A 22,938-nucleotide genomic window follows, 5' to 3' on the forward strand; every position below is an offset into this window, starting at 1 on the left:
CCCCCCCCCCGAAAACGATCGCTACACTACCCGCCCTCTTCTCCCCAGATCCTTTTCCTTTTTTTTGTTTAAATTTACCTCTGTCCGGCGGCAGCGTAGCGTTAGTGAGGAGGCAGCGCTCCCCCGCCCCGACGTGTCAGTCTTCCCTTCGCTCAGTGACCCGCCTTCTTCTGACATAATTTCTGATGTCAGAAGAAGGCGGAACTGAGCGAAGGGAAGACTGACACGTCGGGGCAGGGGAGCGCCGCCTCCTTCTCACTAACGCTACGCTGCTGCCGGACAGAGGTAAATTTAAACAAAAAAAAAAAGGAAAAGGATCTGGGGAGAAGAGGGCGAGGTAAGCATGGTGCGGCAGGGCGCCCCCCAGAGGATGGCGCCCTCCTGCCATGCTTACCTCGCTTACCGTGTTGACACGGCCCTGTGTGTACCTCGGTTTCTGAGGGTATTCCCCCCTTCAATATTGGATATCTGTTTTACACAACCCTTTAGGATTGTATTTGGCTGTTTTTCAGTTTTTGCAGTATTAGATTACGTAATTAGGATTAACAGTCCATACTGTTTTTTAATATTCACAGTAAAATTTTCTAGAAAAAAAAATGATTCCAACTGATGGGCCCCTGTATCGAAAAAAGCAGTCTGTCTAGTTGCTGCTATCCTTACATCTGCAAGATCCTAGCCTCCCCTTCCCTTACTTACTCAGTATACCTGTTGTACACAATGTAAAGTCCTGTCCAGCACATATTAAGAGATCAACGAGGTACAAAGGCACTCTTCCCGAAGAATTTTATACATCTGGCTTAGGACCTTAAATTCCCATCTCTGCTGGAGTTGTAAGTACCTGATGAACTGTATACCAATGAGCTGGTATCTTAACCTGTAGTGAGTTCTTTAAGGTTAAGAACCCCAGCATGAAATTCACCTGGGCCTGGGGCCTTATCAATTTCCATGCAATTAATTTTTTCTTAATTTTCTTAGATGAGGCTTTAGCTTTAAGTAAAATTTGCACAGATATAGAGAAAAGCAAAATAGGTTTTACATACATTTTCTGGCAGGTTTTCTGTCAGACCATTCTTGCACAAATATTTGATCTTCTGGTCCCCCTATATAGTACTGATCTTCATATGTTGAATTGTCGGGAATATCATAAGGGTCCCATGGTTCATTCAAAGGGAGCTTGGAACAAAACTTTGTAACTTGTTCAATTTGAAACATCACTGTCTCTTGATAAAGGTAGATATATTCAAAGAATCTGCAAACACAAAAATCCCTTATCAATTATTCGCTACAGGAAATATTACATTGTATGATGTCAGTAGCAGTGGCATAGCCAAGAGTGGGCCCGGATGGGCCTAGGCCCACCCACTTTGGGCTCAGGCCCAACCTATAGCAGCACACCTATGATGTGGCTAGTAGGGATTCCCAACCCCCAACAGCTGAAAACTCCCAACATCTGTCCCTTCTGCACACATTTTCATCTGCAGCAAGCAGCAACTGATACATACCGCTCACTCCGGCCTCACAGCCTTATTCCCGCCTATGCGTAAACAGGAAGTTGCATCAGTGAGAAGGCTGTGGGACCAACATGAGCACTGTGTGTTAGTTGCTGCTCGCTGCCAGTGAAAATCTGCGAGAGAAGGAGAGACCAAATCACCTGTGGGATGGTGTGGGGTTCTTCTTAGGGTTACCATATGTCCGGATTTACCCGGACATGTCCTCTTTTTGTCTGGATTTCTGGACAAATGGGCGGGCGAGCGGGTCTATCCTAGCCTCCCCTTCCCTTACTTACTATCTACTGCCCTGGTGGTCTAGTGACCTCTTCGGGGCAGGAAAGAGCCCCCTCTTTCCTGCCTGGAGCACTGCTATTGTCCTGTATCCTGTTGCTGTGACAGTCTCGGGATTCAAAATGGCCACCGAGAGTTGAAGCGGCCTTGCGAGACTTCCACTCTCGGCGGCCATTTTGAATCCCGAGACCGTCACAGCAACAGGATGCAGGGCAAGGACAGAGCTCCGGGCAGGAAAGAGGTGGCTCTTTCCTGCACCAAAGAGGTCACTAGACCACCAGGGCAGTAGATAGTAAGGGGAGGGGAGGGGAGGTGACCCGGGGGAGGGGAGGTGACGGGGGGGCAGGGGAGGGGAATATGTGACCCAGGGGGAGGGGAATATGTGACAGGGGGAGGGCCGAGGATGCAAAAGGGGGCGTGGTGTGGGCGGGGCAGGGCGGGGCATGCATCCTCTTTTTGAGAGGACAAAATATGGTAACCCTATTTCTTCTGCCCACCCATCTTGGGCCCAGGCCCATCCAAAATTGGGTGTCTGGCTACACCCCTGGTCAGTAGAGAGCCCTTTGTAGCATGCATCTCGTAACATTTTATTTGGCAGCTAGCAATTATACATCACATTTGCATTCTTCTTAACTATCTGAAAAAGGATATCAAATTTGAATCAAATTATACAAAAGAGCAAGTTATACAATACAATATAGGCTCTTTTATTCTACATTTAACCAACAAAATGATTCAAAGCAGATTACAATGGCAAAAACTAGTCCTATCTAGGAATCACAATATGTGGAAAGAAATAACATCAAATTTTGAAAAATGAGGAACTGAGAAACTCATTAAACAGAATATCAGGTACCTTTTAAATATCAATAACAAAAGTTCAGAAATAAAAAAGTTTTAAAATTCTTTCTGACCCTTAGGGCCCTGTTTACTAAGCAGTGTTATAGGCGCGTTAATGTTTTTAACGTGCGTTAACCATGTGCGTGCCTACAATATTCCTATAGGCGCCTACATGGTTAGCAAACACGCTAAGTGTAGGTGCGCTAAAAACACTAACGCACCTTAGTAAACAGGGCCCTTAGGTAATAAATCTCAGATCTAATTTCAGGAGGCAAAGAGATACAACATTTCGCAGCCCAGTATGAAAATGTTGAAAAAAATGTTATTGAAGGAAAAAGCATCATCAAATCATTGCTGTTTTGTGGAGCCCTGTTTGTGAAAACCCTAGAACTAGGCCGTATATAATTCTGTAAACTAATGCACATAATTTAAAATATCAAACTTTAGCAACAAAGAAGTCACTCAAAATTTCAAGCTTGACACTCCAATGGTCCATCTAGCCCAGTGGTGTTCTGTAACACTTGAAGACATTAAAAAAAAAATTTCTGTGCATCCTTTATAAAGATTACAACAGTCAAGATGAGCTATCACAGTTGCCTGAATGATAATTCTGAAATGATCAAGTAAAAAATAGTGTTTAATGCGTCGCAGGTGTCTTACCATTGGGGTCTATTTCAGTATAACCTGACCTAGTTATTTTTTTCTGACTATATACCTGCACATGATGTCATGTTTCCTGTTTCTGTATGGAAATCAGAGCTCGAAATCCATGCATGTGATGGGGATATATATATATATATATATATATATATATATATATATATATATATATATATATATATATATATATATACAGGACTGTCTCCACTTGTCATGAAAATTTGTGACACCCAAAACACCTAATTTCAGCAAGCTAAAGAATTCTGACATACTGTCTAACCCCTTAACCTTCAAGTTTTATTCATATGTTCAACATACAGCATTTTAAAGAATACTAAACATAGGACCCCGTTTACAAAGGCGCACTAGTGTTTTCAACGTGTGCTAAAAATTAGCGAGTGCTAAAATATTATGGGCATGTACATGGTTAGCACATGCTAATTTTTAGCACGCCTTTCTAAACAGAGCCCCAAAAAAGTAGTTTTTCACATAATCTTCACATAACAGTAAAGGGGAAAAAAACCAATGGGCCCTGTTTACTACAGCACACTAAAATTTAACGCGAGCTAACGCTAGACACACCTATGGGTGTCTCTTGCATTAGAATGCACTAATTTTTAGCACGCATTAAAAACGCTAGCATACCTACAGCGTTGCTTAGTAAACACTTACTTTTTAAAAATGCTGAGGGCAAGCTTACTGATCAGGTGTTATAAGATGATGAACCCTTCTCAGTGCTAACACGCATGAGGGCCTGATATTCAGCTGGCACAGTAGTTTTGTTAAGTTAAGCACAGAAACCGACACTTAATTGAGATTGGGAGGCGGGGCTGGTGGTTGGGAGGCGGGGCTAGTGCTGGGCAGACTTCTACGGTCTGTGTCCTGAAAATGGCAGATACAAATCAAGGTAAGGTATACACAAGAAGTAGCACATATGAGTTTATCTTGTTGGGCAGACTAGATGGACCATGCAGGTCTTTTTCTGCCATCATCTACTATGTTACTATATTCAGTGCTGCTGTCCATATAGGTAGAACTTCTACTGTAGAAGTGCTGAATTTATGTGCAGGTCTAGGCTATGGATAATTTATCCATTTAAGAGCTAAAAATTACTAATAAATGGATAATTTTGAGGGCCTCCTCCACTCTGCCACTAAACCAGCCCATAATTATATGGATACTCTCAGGCTGTCTAGCAATTTAAATGGCCCAATATTATTCATCTAATTTTTAAAAATGTATGGATTGGCAAATTATAAATTTGCTAGCTGCCAAAAAATACATAATTTGTTTTGAAAATCAGGTGATTAATTATTAGAATCAAGTATTACACTTTGTTATGTCTCTTGGATATTTTAACGGGACTAGGCCAGAAAGATACAAATCCATGAGGAACTGGTTGAGTGACAGACTGTATGGTGGTAAAAGGCAACCAGTGGGTTAACCCAGGGTCTGGTATTGGGTCCTATTAATTTCAGTATATTTACAACATTGCTGAGGAATTCATGGGAAAGATATGCTTGTCTGTAGATGACACAGAACTCTGTGACTGAGTAAACATGCTGGAGAAAGTGACTAAAATGATGAGAGCTTGAAAAAAACTGACTCTTCAGTGCCAAAAAGTTTAAAATCATGTATCTTGGATATCAAAATCCAGTCATATTTTAATCAATCTTTTATTAACACAACTGCTCAACAAAACATTTCCCTTACACATAACATGCATCTCTGTCAGTTCCATTCCAAAGAAAACCATCATATCTGCTCTGACCCAAGTGACAGAGATAAACACCTCAAAATCCTGACTGAATCTTTCAAACAAAAAGAATACAGCCCCAGAATAATCTCCAAGAAGATTGCCTCTTCCCTTAAAACACCTAGGAAAAAAAATCGCAGTACAAAGAAAAGAAAATCATAGAGAAAGTACCCCTTTTAGTGATATACATCCAGAGATGGAAACACTGAAGAAATATCAAATATCTACAATCACTACTATAGGAGGATGAATTACTGAAAGAAATATTTCTAGCTCCACCTATGATGGCCTTCTGACAGCCACCTAATCTGAAACAAATATTAGAGAAAAGCAAACTCCCAACTGCTGAAAAAGAGAATGACACATGACCCTGCAACATACCATGTTGCAAACTGTGCCAGCACATATCACAGGACCCCCCAGTTACTCACATGGGAAAAACATTCAGCTACCATACCAGCCAATGTACAGCCATGTCTGTGATTCTGCTCCCCCCCCCCCCCACAGAAGCTACCCCCTCATGACTCCCATAGTCCACCCCCAAAATGACGCAGAGGAGGAGTACAACAAGAGGCATAAGAGCACCCACAAAATTATAGAACAGACCTTTGGCCAGTTCAAAAATTGATTCAGATGGCTGGACCATTCCAGAGGGGTACTCCTGTACAGCCCTGAAAAGATTGCCAAACTTTTCATGGCCCACTGCATGCTGCACAACTTGGCTCTCTGAAGAAGACAGGCCCTGCCAGAAGAGGGAGCGCAATCACAGCAGCAGCCCCCCTCCCACCTGCACACAGAGCTGACCAGGGAGCATACCAACTAGGGGTCCAAACGAGACAAAGACTCATTCTCACCAATTTTCAGGAAAGGTAAGCATACTATTTATTTGTGCGCACCTCTGTAACATCCCCACCACCACCACCCCCTCTCCCCCCAACACACAACCCCATCCCCCTACACACACACCTATACCCACTCTCTCCAGAACACAACACCCTTCCCCTGCACACAAACCCCCCCCTCCATCCAGCACACAACCCCCTTTTCCTGCACACCCCCCCCCCCCCCCGCTCCCTCCCCTGTACACATACACTCCCACTTCCCTCTCCCCAGCACACACCACCACAGCATGTTGGCAATTAGGTAGCTCACAGCCCTACATCATCCTTCCTCTACCCATTCCCCTCTGGGATCCACCTCTCCTACCCCGTCCCTGAGCTGCTGGTGATGACCCAGGCCTTGCATGACCAGAAAATGTGTCAGAGTCCTCCCCTGTGGGGCTCCCACTGTCCTCACAATCATCAATCTATCCTGCTGTCTCTGCTGTACCCTGCAATTGCCGTGGACTTTTTCTGGACCCAGGGACCAGTACTGCCATTGTATATTTTGCATAGTGCATTTTCGATTGGTGGAAACATTTATCTATCATGTTTCGGTGCATCCTTTTTCAAAAATAAAACTTTTTGTGTGTATTTTCAAATATCAGAAAATGTTTTGTTTTTTTCTTCCATTATGGACTTGTGCTTTTAGATGTTTTTCAATAAACATGTATTTCTCCATTTGAACATCATATCAAAAATGCCCCTCCACACCTTTGAAGTAATAATGATGAACTATTTTGACACTCACGAGAGGACCACAAAAGTGGAAAGAACGCCAGAGTCCCATGGAATAAACAGCAGAAACACAGAGTGGGAACAGGATCAGGCTCTTCAAAACAGACCAAGGACTCTCAATATGAGACTGGAAATATTTATTGAGGATAACTCGACACAATACCGTGTTTCGGCACATACGTGCCTGCTTCACGAGTCTTGATGAATCTGTTATACAATCACATATATTCTTGGCGATATGTCTTAGGATATAAACATAAGGTAGTCTTTAGAAAGACCGTTGGTGAGTATAAGGAGCTATATCGCCTGTAGATACCACCAATGGTCTTTCTAAAGACTACCTTATGTTTATATCCTAAGACATATCGCCAAGAATATATGTGATTGTATAACAGATTCATCAAGACTCCTGAAGCAGGCTCATATGTGTCAAAACATAGTATCCTGTCGAGTTATCATTAATAAATGTTTCCAATCTGATATTGAGAGTCCTTGGCATGTTAGTCTGATTCTGTTTCTACTCTGTGTCTCTGCTATTTTGACACTCACCACAGAGGACATAAAGATCTGGGTTTCCTATCACAATATAAACCATAAAATTATACTGCTTTGTTACTTTCTGATCACCCATCTATTTCTCCCTGTCTCTCACTCCCCCTACCCCACTCCTATCTTTCTCAGTGAGACTATCATTGGAATTCTTTTATGTTTCACTATATATTCTGTTATTTGCCGTCATTTGCTCATTTCTGATCTGAAGAATGTATTGCCTTTGGAAGCTAATCAAAAAATGTATTAGTTTGGCCAATAAAAAAAGGTATCTTCTTATTTTCTTTGCTTTTATTTCTATGTATTAGCTAATTTAAACAAAAAAGAAGCAAAGCATAACAGAAACATCAAGTAAGCATATAGAATTTAATGTTTTATTAAGATTTAAATTCCAACTAAGTAAAATATCTCTACTACAGCACAAAAATAGCATGTGATAAATCAATAAATTAGAATCCACCATTCCACCCACTCCTCCCTCCCCTTTATAAATTAGAAAGAGATCACCTGGGAGTTATCAAACATGAAAGAGGTCTAGGAATACTCATCTCAGATATCCTCAAAATAACAATTGTGTGCATATAGGTTTATTCTTGTTTTTTGTTTCTGGACCATTTTGTAAGTGTAGTATTCACATTTTCTGCATGACTGGTAATTTTGAGTTTGCCTGCAATAATTTGCCCCGGTTGTTTCTAAAGTGAAATACTATCTATAATGTAGAATCTAATCATGGCTAGACAGATTCAGATTCAGTAGCTGGAGAACAAGGCCAGTGCTGGGCAGACTTCTAGGGTCTGTGCCCTGAAAATGGCAAGGACAAATCATGATAAAGTGTACATATGTAGTATCAGATCATGCCTTATGCTATGAGTTTATTTTGTTGGGCAGATTGGATGGAGCGTGTAGGTCTATATCTGCTGTCACCTACTATGTTACTGCAGGGGCGTAGCCAGACCTCGCGGTGGAAGGGGGCCAGAGCCTGAGGTGGGGAGGCACACTTTGGTCTGCCGCTTCGCCGCTGCCCCCCTTCCACCTCACCGCCTCGCCAACCTGCAGCTCCCCACCCACTGCCGCAGCAAATACTTTGACTGGCGGAGGTCCCCAACCCCCACTAGCTGAAGTCTTGTCCAGCGCTTGCCTCCGGTGCTGCCGTCCTGCACACTCCTTTTAGTGAAATTAAGCATGCTCAGTTTCACTAAAAGGAGCGTGCCGGACATAAGGGGAAGACAGAGCAGGGCAGGCAATGCGGCTGCAGCGCTGGAGACCGGCACTGGACAAGGCTTCAGCTGGCGGGGGTTGGGGACCCCCGCCAGCAAAACCAGGTGCCCAGAGGAAATTTGGGGAGGACCCAGGCCTCCATGGCCCCACGTAGCTACGCCACTGTGTTACTGTGTATGTATGCTGACTTATAAGAAGACTCCCAGGGTTTCCCTATAAATATACAGGGGCTGGCAAGTGCTTCCATCACCTCCTAACCTGCATTGTTTAGGGGTTAGGGGAGAACATGTACAGTAGGTGCTTAGAGCTGATTTTCAGTGTTAGGCATTTAAACTATGTGACCAATGCTAGGCACAAAGGGATCCTCTGCGTTTATTTCACGCTTTTCTGAATTCCATTATCGATTTTGTCTCCACCATCTCTTCTGGAAGTCATTCTAGCCAACCACCACCTATCCATTAAAAAAGTATTTCCCAATCTTGTTTCTGAATCTACCTCCTTGCAGCATCATATCATGTCACTTAATTCTACAGCTTCCTTTCCTTTGGAAACATTTGATTTTTTGTGCTTTTATACCTTTCATAAGCTCCTTTTTGCAATGCTGTGGTAGTGATTACCACGCGCTGAACGTGACAAAGACCATGGGAAATGAATGGACTTTGTCTCATTTGGCATGCCGCTAATCGTTAGCGCAGCTTTGTAAAAAGAGCCCAAAGTTTTTAAACGTCCATGCCATATTCTCTCGTCTCTTCTCTCCACTAGGAATACATATTGAAGTCCTTGAGTCTGGGAAGTATCTTGGCATAGCTAACAACTAATTTCATCCTATTTGTCAAGTTTTCCTTGTGCATTATTTTCCAGTTATCACATTAACATCTCTTAGGGTTCCATGTTCAGCACCCTAAAAACCTTTAACTTTTCTGTAGCAAGATAAACCCGTAATTCAAATATATCTTTTAGCATAAATGATAGATTAGCAACGAGGTCACTACTAGAGCTCAGTTAGTGTTGGCTGGAGTTGGCTTTTCATCACACAGCATGATCAGAGTGACTAAGAAAGATGTTTGTTTTTAATACAAAACCTTTCCAAGTCCCCAATTACACAAGCAATTTTAAAGCTGAAACAGTGAAGAGCTAGAGCAGAACAAACCTGGTAATGAACTCTAATTTCAGTTATCCATAACTCATATACACATTCAGCCTGGCTGCTGTGCTGTGACGCTTCTTTGCCTAGGAGAAGACTGCCAATCACAGCAATATATTCTAAGCATAAGTTCTGCAACATTATCTGTCTTTCTTTCATTGAGGACAGGTTGCCCTTTCCTTTTGTAACACAGGAAAAATGAAGCTAGTGACTAAGAGGCATATTTTCAAAGCACTTTGGGAGGCTAAGTTCCATAGGTTTCTATGGAACTTTGGGAGGCTAAGTGTTTTGAAAATATGCCTCATCGTCACTTACCTAGAGACAATTTTAAAAGAGTAAGGTACCATTTACACATACAAAAAGGCTATTAACGCTTGTAAAACAGGCTGTGGTACTTATTTTAGAAGAGCTACTTGGGTTTTAGACGCGCATAAACCAGCATTTCAACATTTATATTTCATAAATGTCTAAATTCCAATTTTACAAAGCCAGAATATAAACGTCTAAAACCAAAAACATGCTTTGGGCACACGGATGTGGTTTGGGTGCATTTTGGGCGGGACTAGGGTGGGCCACAAAAATTACTAATTTCTAATTACTTCATGGAGATGGGGGAGGGATGGGATTGGGGATGGAGTGATTACATGGCATCACTATATGTTGCTCTACAGGGATATATAATATGCTTAGCCATTTTACTTATAATTACTAATGGGAGTTTCTGCTGTTGTCACTGCCCTGGGATTGCTATGTTTTTGTTTGTATGTTGTTCTCTACTTCTGGCTGTCTCTTTTAAAATTACTCTTTAGCTACTGTACACATGCCTAGGTTACTATCGTGGAATGTGGCAGGCATTAACTTGTCAGTAAAATGCAGAAAAATTATTAACGCCCTTAATAGGCATCATGCTGATATAGTGTGTCTTCAGGAAACTAGATCGTCTGATGAAGAGCATCAAAAAGTATCTAAGGCATGGGTGGGAGAGATCTGCTTTTCCTCCTCAGGGCATAGAAGGGGAGGGGTGGCGATTCTGATTAGGAAGACATTGTCCTGCAAGATGGATCTAATAGCCAAAGATAGAGTGGATAGGATTTATTGGTTAAGTTGTCCATACAGGGCCAAACATGGCATCTCCTATGTTTATGGCCCTAATCATTATGACCCATCTTTGCGGTAGACTTTAATTTGGTCCTAGATTTCCAACTAGATAGATCAGCAGTGTGTCCCACTTCCAAGGCTCCATCTCACTCTCTCTTACTATATTTTTGTAAATCCCTGTCCCTAGTATATATTCCCAGAGTTGGTACGCTCCTCTCAGGAACCTGTAAGCCACATTGAGCCTACTGCTATGCGGGAAAATATGGGATACAAATGTAATAAATAAATAAGTAGTTGACCCCTGGTGACTTTTACATCCAGAGGAGAGAGATTATACTCATGTGTCTACAGCCCACTGAACCTGTTCTTGGCTAGATTATATATGTATTACTGATACGGTTACCATATTTTGTCCCCCAAAAAGGAGGACACATGCCCTGCCCCCACCACACACCCCGCCCTGCCCCCTTTCACACCCCACCCCTGCCCCCTGTCACATTTCCCCCTCCCCCGTCACACACCCCGTCACCCCCTTCCCTTACTACTGCCCTGGTGGTCTAGCTACCTCTTCGGGGAAGGAAAGAGCCCCCTTTTTCCTGCCCAGAGTGCTGCCCTGCATGCATCCTTCCTGTTGCTGATCTCAGTGCTGATTCAAAATGGCCGCCGAGAGTTGAAATCTTGCGAGGTCACTTCAACTCTCAGCGGCCATTTTGAATCGGCGCTGAGATCAGCAACAGGGATGCATGCAGGGCAGCGCTCCAGGCAGGAAAGAGGGGGCTTTTTCCTGCCCCAAAGGCGGAAGAGGTCACTAGACCACCAGGGCAGTAGTAAGGGGAGGGGAGGCTAGCAATCTGCCGGTTTGTCCAGATTTCTGGACAAACGGGCAGGCTGGCGGGCGGCCCGTCCTATATCTATTCTCCTGGGTCATTTTTGAAGATTGTTCTCGAAAGGCGTATGATTAAAGGAACTGTGTCCCTATTTTGAAGGCTCCTGGTGCTGTTTTTTGCTGTTTGGACTTGTATCTATCCTCCTGGAACAGACATTTTGTGGACACTTCCACCCTCCTTTTTTTGTTTACAGTCGCAATTTAGACACACACATTCACACCTTCTTGACCAGGTGTATATGTACGTGGGCTTATTTTACCTGCAATTTCTGCAGGTTTGTGCTAGTATTTCATAAAGACATATAGACGGCCTTCACACAGAGACAACCTGTTATTAGGGTTACTGTGATAAAACAGTGGGTTTGTAAGCCTGTAAACTGTATTCTTTCTTGAAGTGTACCAGTTTGGCCAGCAGGTGGTACATGTTTATGTTTAAAGCTGTTACAGAGAAAAGACTGTTCCTTCTTTAATTAACACAGATAAGAGGTAACCTGCAGAGAGCGCAATTCATTTAGAGTGTACTGGCCTTTTCTCCAGTCTTAGCCAGGGAGAAAAGAGAGAAAGATCTCTTTGCTGAGGCCCTGTGAATAGTTATATTTGACAACTTGTGAGCAGCTATATGTCCTGATCACCCCAGGTACTATTTAGATAGTAAACAAATGTTTAGATAGTGTTATAATTGATCCATATTTCAGTTACCTGTTATTGTTTTGCTGATTGCACCTTTTCTGTTCATTGTTCTAATTTTTTTCATGACAATAAACATTTTTAGTTTATTGTCTCTGCTTGTCTGGACTGAGTAAAAATCCTGGTAGTTTGTGTGTTGAGTCTATGAGTGCTTTCTAGGAACCATGGGATCACTGGGAGCATGGCCTAGGTAACCTAGAAATCACTGGGGATAATTTGAGAGCAGGAGACTCACCCAGAGGCAGTTGGGACCCAGTCGGTGGGAGGAGGGTGCTAGTGTAGAGCACAAGCGGCAGGTGCAGGTGGACCTGAGCTGTGCTGGGAATAGACCCCCTAAGTAGTCATGGGGGAGCCCCAGGTGGGTGGCTAGGTGTTTTGTGACAGTTACTATATGTCCAGTTTTACCTGGACATGTCCTCTTTTTAAGGACACTGCAGGGTGCCCAGGCAGGTTTTGCCAGCCTGCCCATTGGTCCGGGTTTGCGGGCAGGCTGGCTGGCTTGCTTCCGCAGAAATCTTGCGAAACTACTGTGGAACTCTCGGCAGCCATTTTTGAAGCGGCACTGGCAGCAAGCGGTCAGCGGCAGCATCGAGCAGGAAAGAGAGGGCTCTTTCCTGCCCTGAAGAGGGCCACTAGACCTCCAGGCATAAGGTACAGGACCAGAGGGAAGGGGATGGGATGTGAATAGAGTTTTGGGAGTGGGTAAGTGGAGGGAGGGAGAGAGCAGTAAAAAAATATAGGTAGAGGGGACATACATAGGGGGGAAGAGGGAGGGAAATGAGGGAAATACTTAGAAGGGGATGGAAAGAAGAGGACAGGGGGATATGCTGCTCATGGCTGAGAGGGAAAAGAAAGGGGGACATACTCATGAAATGTACATGTCTAAGCATTTCATGAGTATGTCATGTTCATTTTGTATTTAGCACGGAAGAAAAAGCATTTCTGTTACTTTACCAGTATTTTCACTGCTTACAGAATCTGGCTTTCCTTGGGAGGGGGTCAAGGTGACAGTGCAGCGGGACGGGGCTGAGTCATGATAGGGCGCATGGCGTGGCTGGGGCATGACAGGGGGTGTGGCGGGGCAGGCTGAATTTCATTTTGTGTCCTCTTTTTTGTTATGGCAAATATGGTAACCCTACCTGTTATAAAATTAACATCCACTTCCATTTGCACTTTGAATTATCCCTTTTCTTTGGAACTCTTTATTTTGTCATTTGTTGGGCAGACTGGATGGACCGTGCAGGTCTTTTTCTGCCGTCATCCACTATATTACTATATGTTACTGTACATATTTATGTAAAGGTTTATTTCTAAAGAGTCCAGTACAGGGTTTTTCAGCCCAGTGAGGGTTTTAGAATATGTACAATGAATATGTACAAGATAGACTTGCATGTAATGGAGGTAGGGTATGCAAATTTATCACATGCATATCCTGACAACCTGACTGGCTAGGTGTGTCCTGAGGGCTAGGCTGAAAATCTCTTGTTTAAGATGAGAGGTGGCTGAGAAGTCTGCATGGCAGTCTGTAAGAGAACCTCTCAAAGCTGGTATCCATGCAGTGCTGTGTTTACAGAGAAATGTGAGATTCAGTGAGCTTAATGTAATAAAACCCAAGAGCCCAAGGGCCAGATTTTGAATTTCACATGCTCTGCTAAAAAATGTAAACAATTGCAAAAACAATTGTTTTGGAAATTTAAACTAGCATAACAACATTTTTGATTTGCTCAAATCTTGTGACAGACAATGATTGTTCTTTTTCACTCCTTTTCTCTGGCAGTTTCTGTCTGCTCCTTTGGGCTCCCAACTCAGTCAGAATTGGGCCATGGATCTGGTTCCATAAGTCTTCATTCATCATTCACTATAGGTTTTCCCCTCTCTTTTTATATTCTCCTGACAATCTAGCTTAGCTAAACTATTCAACTAAATCCTCTGGAAGAATATTAATTATAAAACTACTGAGTCAATTCCTAAAAGACCATCAAAAAATACCTCAGTATTAAATCAATTAACACACATGCGCAAATATTAATATTAGTGACGATAATGTGCTCAGTTCATACCCGTTCCTACCATTATATCCCCAAGGGAACATGTGGCAGCAGTGTCACAGATGGAATTATCATTGCACATTAGGTGTTCCAAATCCCATACCAGGTATGTACATACACTGTTGCCTTCCATGGCACTGTAGTAAACCACTTATGCCTGCATTCACTTTCACAGTCTGCTGATACTGTGCAATGTTCTTATACATTTGTAACAATATCAAATAAACATTTGCTTGATGACTCACATACAGTAAAGTGTTTACAGGAAATTGCAGTGGTTCACCGTTTCGTCAATAAATTCCTATATGTAACATAACACCTTAATGCTTTTAATGCTTGAACCAAATGATGACTTCAAGCTAACTCATATGAGCCACCTGTGACCCTCCCCAACAGATCTCCCCATACCCATGTATACCATATATGAGTTTAAATACGAACATAAGCTGAATCCAAATGCCCAATGCAATATAATCTTATTAGTATACACAAATATTGAGGTTTACTTCCCTTAGAGATGTCTCCCATGTGTCTGTGCTCTTGTGAACACTCTCCTTATTCACTCACTCATACAGCCTCACTCCCCGTATGGGGAGTCCTCTGTTGTTTCTTCCAGGACCTGATAGATCTGTGCAGAAACTAGACAGAGGTGTGCAGTGCAAAGATTTTCATTCTGTTTAGTTTCCCCCATCTCATCTGCAGCATTTTTCATTTCATTTTGGGGGCAATGTTGTTAACAATGCATACTATTTGTCAAGAGTGTGCACTCTTTGTGCACGTGTGGAAAGTTTGTGCAAGTGCAAATCGTGTGCATTTGTGGGAAAAGTTCCTGGAGAGCTGCCCAGGAGCTATTGTCTTGCCCTGCCCTGCCTGCCAGTGTCCAGTGACTGTGGGGCTCATTTTCAAAGCACTTAGACTTATGCCCAGTGACTGTGGGGCTCATTTTCAAAGCAAGTTCCATAGGTTACCAAGGAACTTTGTAAGTCTAAGTGCTTTTGAAAATACGCCTCTACATGACTCTATTGCTCAATTTTTGAGCTGTTTCTTCAGAGACAGTAAGTGCAAGCTTGTCAATTCTACACAGGCCAAAACATGTACCCTGACAGAAAGGCATTACAATAAATTGAAGAAAGTTGGAAGGAAAAGGAGGAAAGAAGAAAAATGACAAGAGAGTTAAGAAAAGATGGAGGAATGAGGAAACTAGACTTGGACCAATACGATAAGATAAATAAAATAATGATGTTATGTTACGTTACATCTTGTCTTTCATGTCTTATATTCCGCCACTACCTATTTAGTTCAAGGCGGATAACAGCGGAAAGAAGACAGACCCAATATGTCTGGGAATTATAATAACAAAACAAATTGCCTAAATAATCACATAGTCCAGCAAAGGGAAGGGGAAATGGGACTTGATATACTGCCTTTCTGTGGTTTTTGCAACTACATTCAAGGTGGTTTACATAGCACATACAGGTACTTATTTGTACCTGGGGCAATGGAGGGTTAATTGACTTGCCCAGAGCCACAAGGAGCTCAGTGGGAACTGAACCCAGCTCCCCAGGATCAAAGTCTGCTGCACTAACCACTAGGCTACTCCTCCTCTCCAAAGGTAGAAAAAGTAATTTTATTTTCTATTTCATGATCAGAATATGTCTGTTTTTGGAATGTCCATTTCAAAATCTCTGCTGATCAAAACTCGGGGGTACTTGGTTGAAGTTTGTTTGATTTAGGGGGTACTTGACTTGAAGAAGTTGAGAAACACTGCTCTAGGCACAACTCTTCCCCACCTCAGCAAGCTGAGCAGAACATCTCTGAACTGCGTTCCAGTCCATTTCCCCACAAATTAAGCCCCGAGTCCCATTCCTGGAGATGTAGTTTGGGCAGAGTTCTGATATATGCATATTTACTAACATATGTGCCTATTTATGTATAAAGCAGAACAAAAAAAGCACAAATGGCCCTTCAGGAACAGGTCAATGGGAATTTCTTTATTGAAAGGACTCGACATGGGCCGTGTTTCAGCATCTATGTGCCTGCATCAGGGGTTGCAACAATTTTCAGGATTATCTGTAAAGGAATTTGCATAACCGCCACTAACAGGGCACAACAATGCAATCCCATGACAAACTGCACAGTTTACACTCTAAAAGTTTAGTCCCGTGGATGCGAAAAACTGCCATCAGAAAAACTGCCAAAGCAGTGAAAAATGTAAATGTGTTCTCAGGTACTAATCTATGAAGTATGTTTTCTTTGAGCCTTCTAATCTCTCGGCCTTCTTAGTGGCAAAGCGTATAGTGGGTAACCATGTGGCTACTCAATAGGCTGTTTATACATATTGTTGTAATCCCTTAGCATTTCATGCCCTTTTCTTGACTGCACGCAGGCTTAAAGAAAACATATTCCCCCCAGATATTCAAAGGTATTTAATCAATCAGGACTGGCACCTGGCTGGTTAAATGCCAGCTGGCTATCTGCCGATACCCAGTGGGACATGGCCGGCCATGTCCCATTAATAACTGCTGGTTAGCGATTAGCGGATAGTTATATTGGGCGATATAACCAGCTATCCGCCGATTTTTGGTACATTGCCGCTTAACTTTAGCGGCCATATTTGGCCACGTGCAAGGCAGCCCTATTTTTGGCCAGTTTGACTTTCACCGACCAACGCTGAATATTTGCTTGGCTGGTCAAAGTCAAACCTGCCAAAAGAAAATCAGATATTCAATGCTGGTCACCAGAAACGGCTTGGCACTGAATATCCAGTTTTAGCGCCGTTCTGAATATCAGCCTCAGTAACACTGAATGGTCAATTATCCACATGGAAAAGGAGTCATTACAGGAGTCCTCTGAGGGTCTTTATTGGGACATGTGCTGTTTAACATAGTCAGAAATGGACTGGAGATAGGAGTGAGGTAATGACATCTAAAGATGGCACTGGAGGTGGAGATGGAGATGTGCTGGCCATTTGTGGGAGTTGGGAGATGGAGGTGTGCTGGCTATTGGGAGGGGGTATTTGGGAGATGGAGGTGTGCTGGCCATTGAGAGGGGGGAATTTGGGAGGTGGAGGTGTGCTGGCCATTGAGAGGGGGGAATTTGGGAGGTGGAGGTGTGCTGGCCATTGGGAGGGGAAACTAGGGAGATGGAGATTTTCTAGACCTGCTAGGAAGATGTGGATGAGAGAAAGAGGAAGGCCGGAGGGGAAGAGGGGAGAGATGCTAGATCCAGGGAGGGAGACAGAAGGAAGTTCCTTCAGTACCCTTGGATGTATGCCATTTGGCCCCATCACTTTGTCCACCTTTAGTTTAGCAGCTCCTCATGAACACAACCTTTTAAAATCATTCAGGGACTACCACCCCTCCATTCCTATTTGTGTTTGTCTTCTGCGGTCCTGCTCCTGGCCCTTCAGATGTGAACACAGAACATAAATATTTGATAAGTAATTCCGCCTTATCATTATCAGCTTCGACATATTCCTCCTCTTCACCTTTCAGTCTCACAATGCCACTTTTGCACTTCCTCCTATCACTAGCATCTAAAAAAAATGTCTTGTATCCCTATTTTATCGCATTGCTATTTTTTTATTCCATTTGCATCTTTGCTTTCCTAACTACTCTACCAGCTTCTCTTAGCTTTTCCAGATACTGTTGCCTTGTAGTTTATAAAGGCTAACCTCTTTTTCCTTACCTTTCCTACTACTTTTGAGAACCAAAGTGGACTCCTTTTCCTCTTACATTCATTTACTTTCCTTACGAAAAGGTTTTTTTGTTCCTTTTAGTTTTGCCTACTGCTTTCCAACTTCTTCCAAATGTTCCCATCCAGACAATTCCTTGAGGTAATCCCCCACCTGAATTAAGTTTTTTTTTTAACTAACCCTCTCCACACCGATCTTAATATTAAACCACACCATGTGGTGATCACTGGATGCCAGATGATCACCTACCATAACATTAGAAACACTCTCCCCATTAATAAGCACTAAGTCCAGTATGGCAAAGCGTCCCACTTCGGTTCCATTATCAACTGCTGGGATAGTTCCCCCTGTAAAGAATCTAGGATCTCCCTGTTTCTAAAACAGGGATACTCCAATCAACATCTGGCATATTAAAATCACCTGTTAGTAGTACTTCTCCTTTCACAGTTATATTTTGAAAGTCTTCAATTAAATCTCTGTCCATATCTTTTGTCTGTGAAGGAGGACTGTATATCACACCAATGTAAATATATTCCAGATTGACCCACAGTGCCTCTTCCTTACCCTGTACGCCCTGCAATTGTGTGGCTTTAATATTATCTTTAACATATACTGTAATGCCACTCCCCCTTGCTTTCTTCCTATCCTGTGTTTCCTGAACAGATTATTGCCTGGTATAACTATATCCCAGTCATGGTTCTCTGTGAACCATGTTTCTGTGATCACCACTAAATCCAATTCAGCCTCTTCCATCACTGCCTCAAGATCTAAAACCTTATTTCCTATACTTAATAGGGCATTAATATATACTACTTTCCAGACATTGCCCCTTTTCCCATTTGTGTAGAAGTATTTAATGATTCACTTACCTGAGAACATACTTACCTGGGGGCTCTGATCACCCAGCCCCAATTATTCTAGTTTAAAGCACTACTTGGTAGGTTAGCCAGTCTGCTATCGAAGACACTTCTTCCCTTCTTTGATAGTTGGACACCATCTCTGCTCAGCAGCCCTTGGAAAAGCATCCCATGGTCTAGGATGCCAAAATGCTTTTGATGACACCATCTGTGCAGCCACATGTTCATCTCCAGGATGCGAGCTTCTCTGCCTTAGCTTTTACCCTCAACAGGGAGGATTAATGAGAATACCACCTGTGCACCTCTCTGCTTCACCCTTCTCCCAGAGTCATGAGGTCACTTTTGATACATTCGGAGTGGTACCAGTATCATTCATGCCAACATGAATGAGCAGCATTGGATAATAGTCATTAGGCTTGATGAGTCTCGGCAAGCTCTCTGTAACATCTTGAATTTTTGCACCTGGTAGACAACATAACTCCCAGGACATCAAGTCTGGTCTGCAGATGGACGCCTTTGTACCCCTCAGAAGAGAATTACCAACCACCAATACCTTTCGCCTCTTAGTGGTCACTGATCTAGCAACTTTGAGGATTTTGAGCCCTGATTCCTCTTCTCTCTAGGATGCTCCCACCTCCTCCATTTCAATAGCTGCATATCAGTTCGATGGCAGGTGGAGTCATGGTATTGATCCTGCAGAGTCTTGTAATCTGAGTCCAGTTGTCCTCTTTCAGCACTGCTTCTTCTCCCCCACTGCTGGAAATCTTTGATGTCTCATGAAGCATTTCTTTGATGTGTTTCTCATTTTCACAGATGCTTCTCAATCTTGGCATCTCCTCTCTCACTTCTTTCATGAGGGATTCAAGTTGAAGATATCTTGTACATGGCACCAGCCTGGGATCACATTTTCTGTCTGAACAGAGGCAGAAGCTATAATTGAGGCAACAGCTTTGGTGACATGATGTTTCCAATTAATACTGCAGTTGCAGAAGTATTTGTACCAGTAGAAAGAAAGCAGAAAAGCCCTACCAAAGTCCGCAACTTTTCCTCAGCTGTTCTGTAGGCTAAAAGTAGCAGCTGTCTTCTTTTGTGTAAGGTCTAACCCTCAGAAGTGCGGGAAAATCAAAAGAGATTATTTAGGACACCTCTCCTTGAGGTAAAAAAGAAATCCTGGATCAAGCAAGCAAAGAAGCTCCTTAAAGTTCCTCTCTTCTAAGATAAGAAAAAGAAATAAAGCAACAGTTTGCCCAGCAATATAAAATTATAATTTAAATAAACCCTTTCCTAAAATAAATAAATCAGTCACAGCACTGGGGAGCCTATAAATCAAAGATCAGCTTGGGGTGGGAGGATGGGATGAAGAGAATTAAACAGAGGCTTCCATCAAGTGGTATCTGTGCTCTAAACTGATGTTATGCCAAGCTCTAAAATGCAGCCTAAAATATTAGACTAGACTCTAAAACACTATTTCTGTAAAACCTTAATATAGACTTAAAAGGCTACACTATTGTCTAAACTGACTTTGTAAATAATGGATCCTTTTACTAAGCCATGGCAAAAAGTGGCCTGCGGTAGTGTGGACGAATGTTTTTGTCGCGGCAGGCCAGTTTTTACCATGTCTGGGAAAAAGGGCTTTTTTCAATGGGTCGGGAAAAGGACCTGCAGTAAAACTGAAACCAGTGGCAAAGGCTAATGCGCTACACATGCAGGGACAAGTCAGCATGCGCCAACTGTCAATTAATGCCAGAAATGCTGTACATGGTAGGAAATAAAAAAATTATTTGTCCCTGTGGTATGGGTGCACAGCAAATCTGAAATTACTGCCAGAAGAGCAAGCTAAACTGGTGGTAGTCTCATTTTGGCATGCGCTGTGCCTTTGTAAAAGGGCCCCTAAGTAGATCAATTTATCAAAAAATGATAATGAAGTTACTTATTCAACCCCAAGTTTACCTTTTCCCAAGTTTGAATGCAATTTCTAGCAGGTAAGATACATCAATGACGTTTTCCTTCCCTCAGCAATTTAAACAGATATTCCTTTTCACTTATGAGACAAAATAAGGGCTTGTAATAATTTTAACAAAGTTCCATAAGAACATAAGTGCTGCCATACTAGGACAGACTGCAGGTCCATCAAACCTAGTATCCTGTTTTCAACAGTGGCCAATCCAGGTCACAAGTACCTGGCAAGATCCCAGAACAGTAAAACAGATTTTATGCTGCTTATCCTAGAAATAAACAGTGGATTTTCCCAAGTCCATCTTAATAATGGCTATGGACTTTTCTTTTAGGAAATTATTCAAACCTTATGTAAACCCTGCTAAGCTCACTGCTTTTACCACATTCTCTGGCAACAAATTTCAGAGTTCAATTACCTGTTGAGTAAAGAAATAATTTCTCCCATTTGTTTTAAATTTACTACTTAGTAGCTTCATTGCGTTCCCCCTGGTCCTAGTAATTTTTGGAAGGAGTAAAACAAGTGATTCACATCTACCCATTCCCCTCCACTCAGTATTTTATAGACCTCTATCAGCCATCTCTTCTCCAAGCTGAAGAGCCCTACCACTTTAGCCTTTCCTCATAGGGAAATTGTCCCACCCCTTTATCATTATTGTCACCCTTCTCTGTACCTTTTCTAATTCTATTATATCTTTTTTGAGATGCAGTAACCAGAATTGCACACAGTATTCGAGGTGTGATATTTCCTTTTTTGTTCTCCATTCTTCTCCTAATAATTCCCTAACATTTTATTTGCTTTTTTAGCCACCACTGCACACTGAGCAGAGGGTTTCAACGTATCATCAATAATGATACCTAGATCCTTTTCCTGGGCGGTGACTCCTAATGTGGAAGCTTGTATCAAATAGCTAAAGTTTAGATTCCTCTTTCCTACATGCATCACTTTGAACTTGTCATTAATTAATTTGTGGTGGAAAGCAAATAGGTAGAAATTGAACATGACAAAAACCAAAGTATTGTTTCTTTCAAGTTATTCAGTATCAGGAGTTCCAGAAAGCTTTGAGGTTGATGGACAAAAGATTAAAATTTGTGACATGGATACCTGGGCACTCATTTTCAAAGCAGGTGGATTTCTTAAAATGCCTTAACAAAACATCCATCTGCTAATAACATCCTAATCCTGATTTTGGATAGTCAGAATTTGGACGTTTTACACTGCAGTTCGTCCAAATAGCAAGGAGGCATACTGTGAGCATGTTTTGGGTGAAACTAGGAAGGGTCCAAAAGTAGGATGCCCAACAGGGATTTTCGAATGGGAAGACATGTCCATGTCTAAAAAGAAAGACATTTTTATCTAGACCTGTTTCTGTCACATCCAAGTTACAAAACGTTCTGATTAAGCAGCTGACTACTGGCGAGATTACGGCACGACCGCTCCTTAATCCTCCAGTGGTTGCTGTCCCCTTCACTCTCCCTGAAAAAAGAAACTGGAAAGGAAAACCAAGCTCTATGTCAGCTGCAGGTATTATGGCCATTCTGAACAAAGCAGCAAGCAGGGCAGAAGAGTAGCTTAGTGGTTAGTTCAGTGGACTGTGAACCAAGGGACCCAGAGTGAAGTCCTACTTCAACTCTTTATATAATTCTGAGCCTTCCAGAAATAGAAAAATACCTGTGGTATCTAAATATAAATCAGACACATGCAAGTCTGAAAGCTATTGAAGTGGTGTACATTCAGGTACAGTAGATATTTTTCAGGTCCTGAAGGGATCACATTTATTTGAATTTGTGTACCTTGGTTTGCAGTTCACTGTACTAACCACTAGGCTACTCCTTTATTTTGCAGAGATGTCTCTGTGGCCATATTTTTGAAAATAATGCCAGACAAACACTCATGTCCTTGTTTTTTGTCCTCAAAAGTTGGACATTTCACTTTGGAAAATGGCTAATCATTTTGGATGTTTTCAGTGCAAAAATGTCCATCTCACAGCCATAATCGAACAGGAAATCTAGACGTTTTTCCTACTGATTATGGCTGTGAGATGGCTGGGTTTTTTTGGATGTTATGAGCAGGATGGGGGTTTTTAGACTTAGACACTCAACATGTCAAAAAGACGGTGAAGAAAATCTTTTATAAACTTAAAATCGTTA

At 42.3% G+C, this 22,938-nt stretch overlaps 1 protein-coding gene across 1 annotated transcript in view; it reads right to left on the reverse strand.

Moving 5' to 3' along the window:
• EPDR1 (ependymin related 1) overlaps nucleotides 1-22,938 on the reverse strand; it is a 98,733-nt gene that overhangs the window by 15,821 nt on the left and 59,974 nt on the right. The window contains exon 3 of the mRNA XM_030207776.1: nucleotides 1,041-1,249. Coding sequence (XP_030063636.1) covers nucleotides 1,041-1,249 — 209 coding nt within the window. The remainder of the gene's footprint in view (nucleotides 1-1,040; nucleotides 1,250-22,938) is intronic.

The sequence above is a fragment of the Microcaecilia unicolor genome, chromosome 1 (genome assembly GCF_901765095.1).
Source record: "Microcaecilia unicolor chromosome 1, aMicUni1.1, whole genome shotgun sequence".
NCBI classification, from domain to species: Eukaryota; Metazoa; Chordata; class Amphibia; order Gymnophiona; family Siphonopidae; genus Microcaecilia; species Microcaecilia unicolor.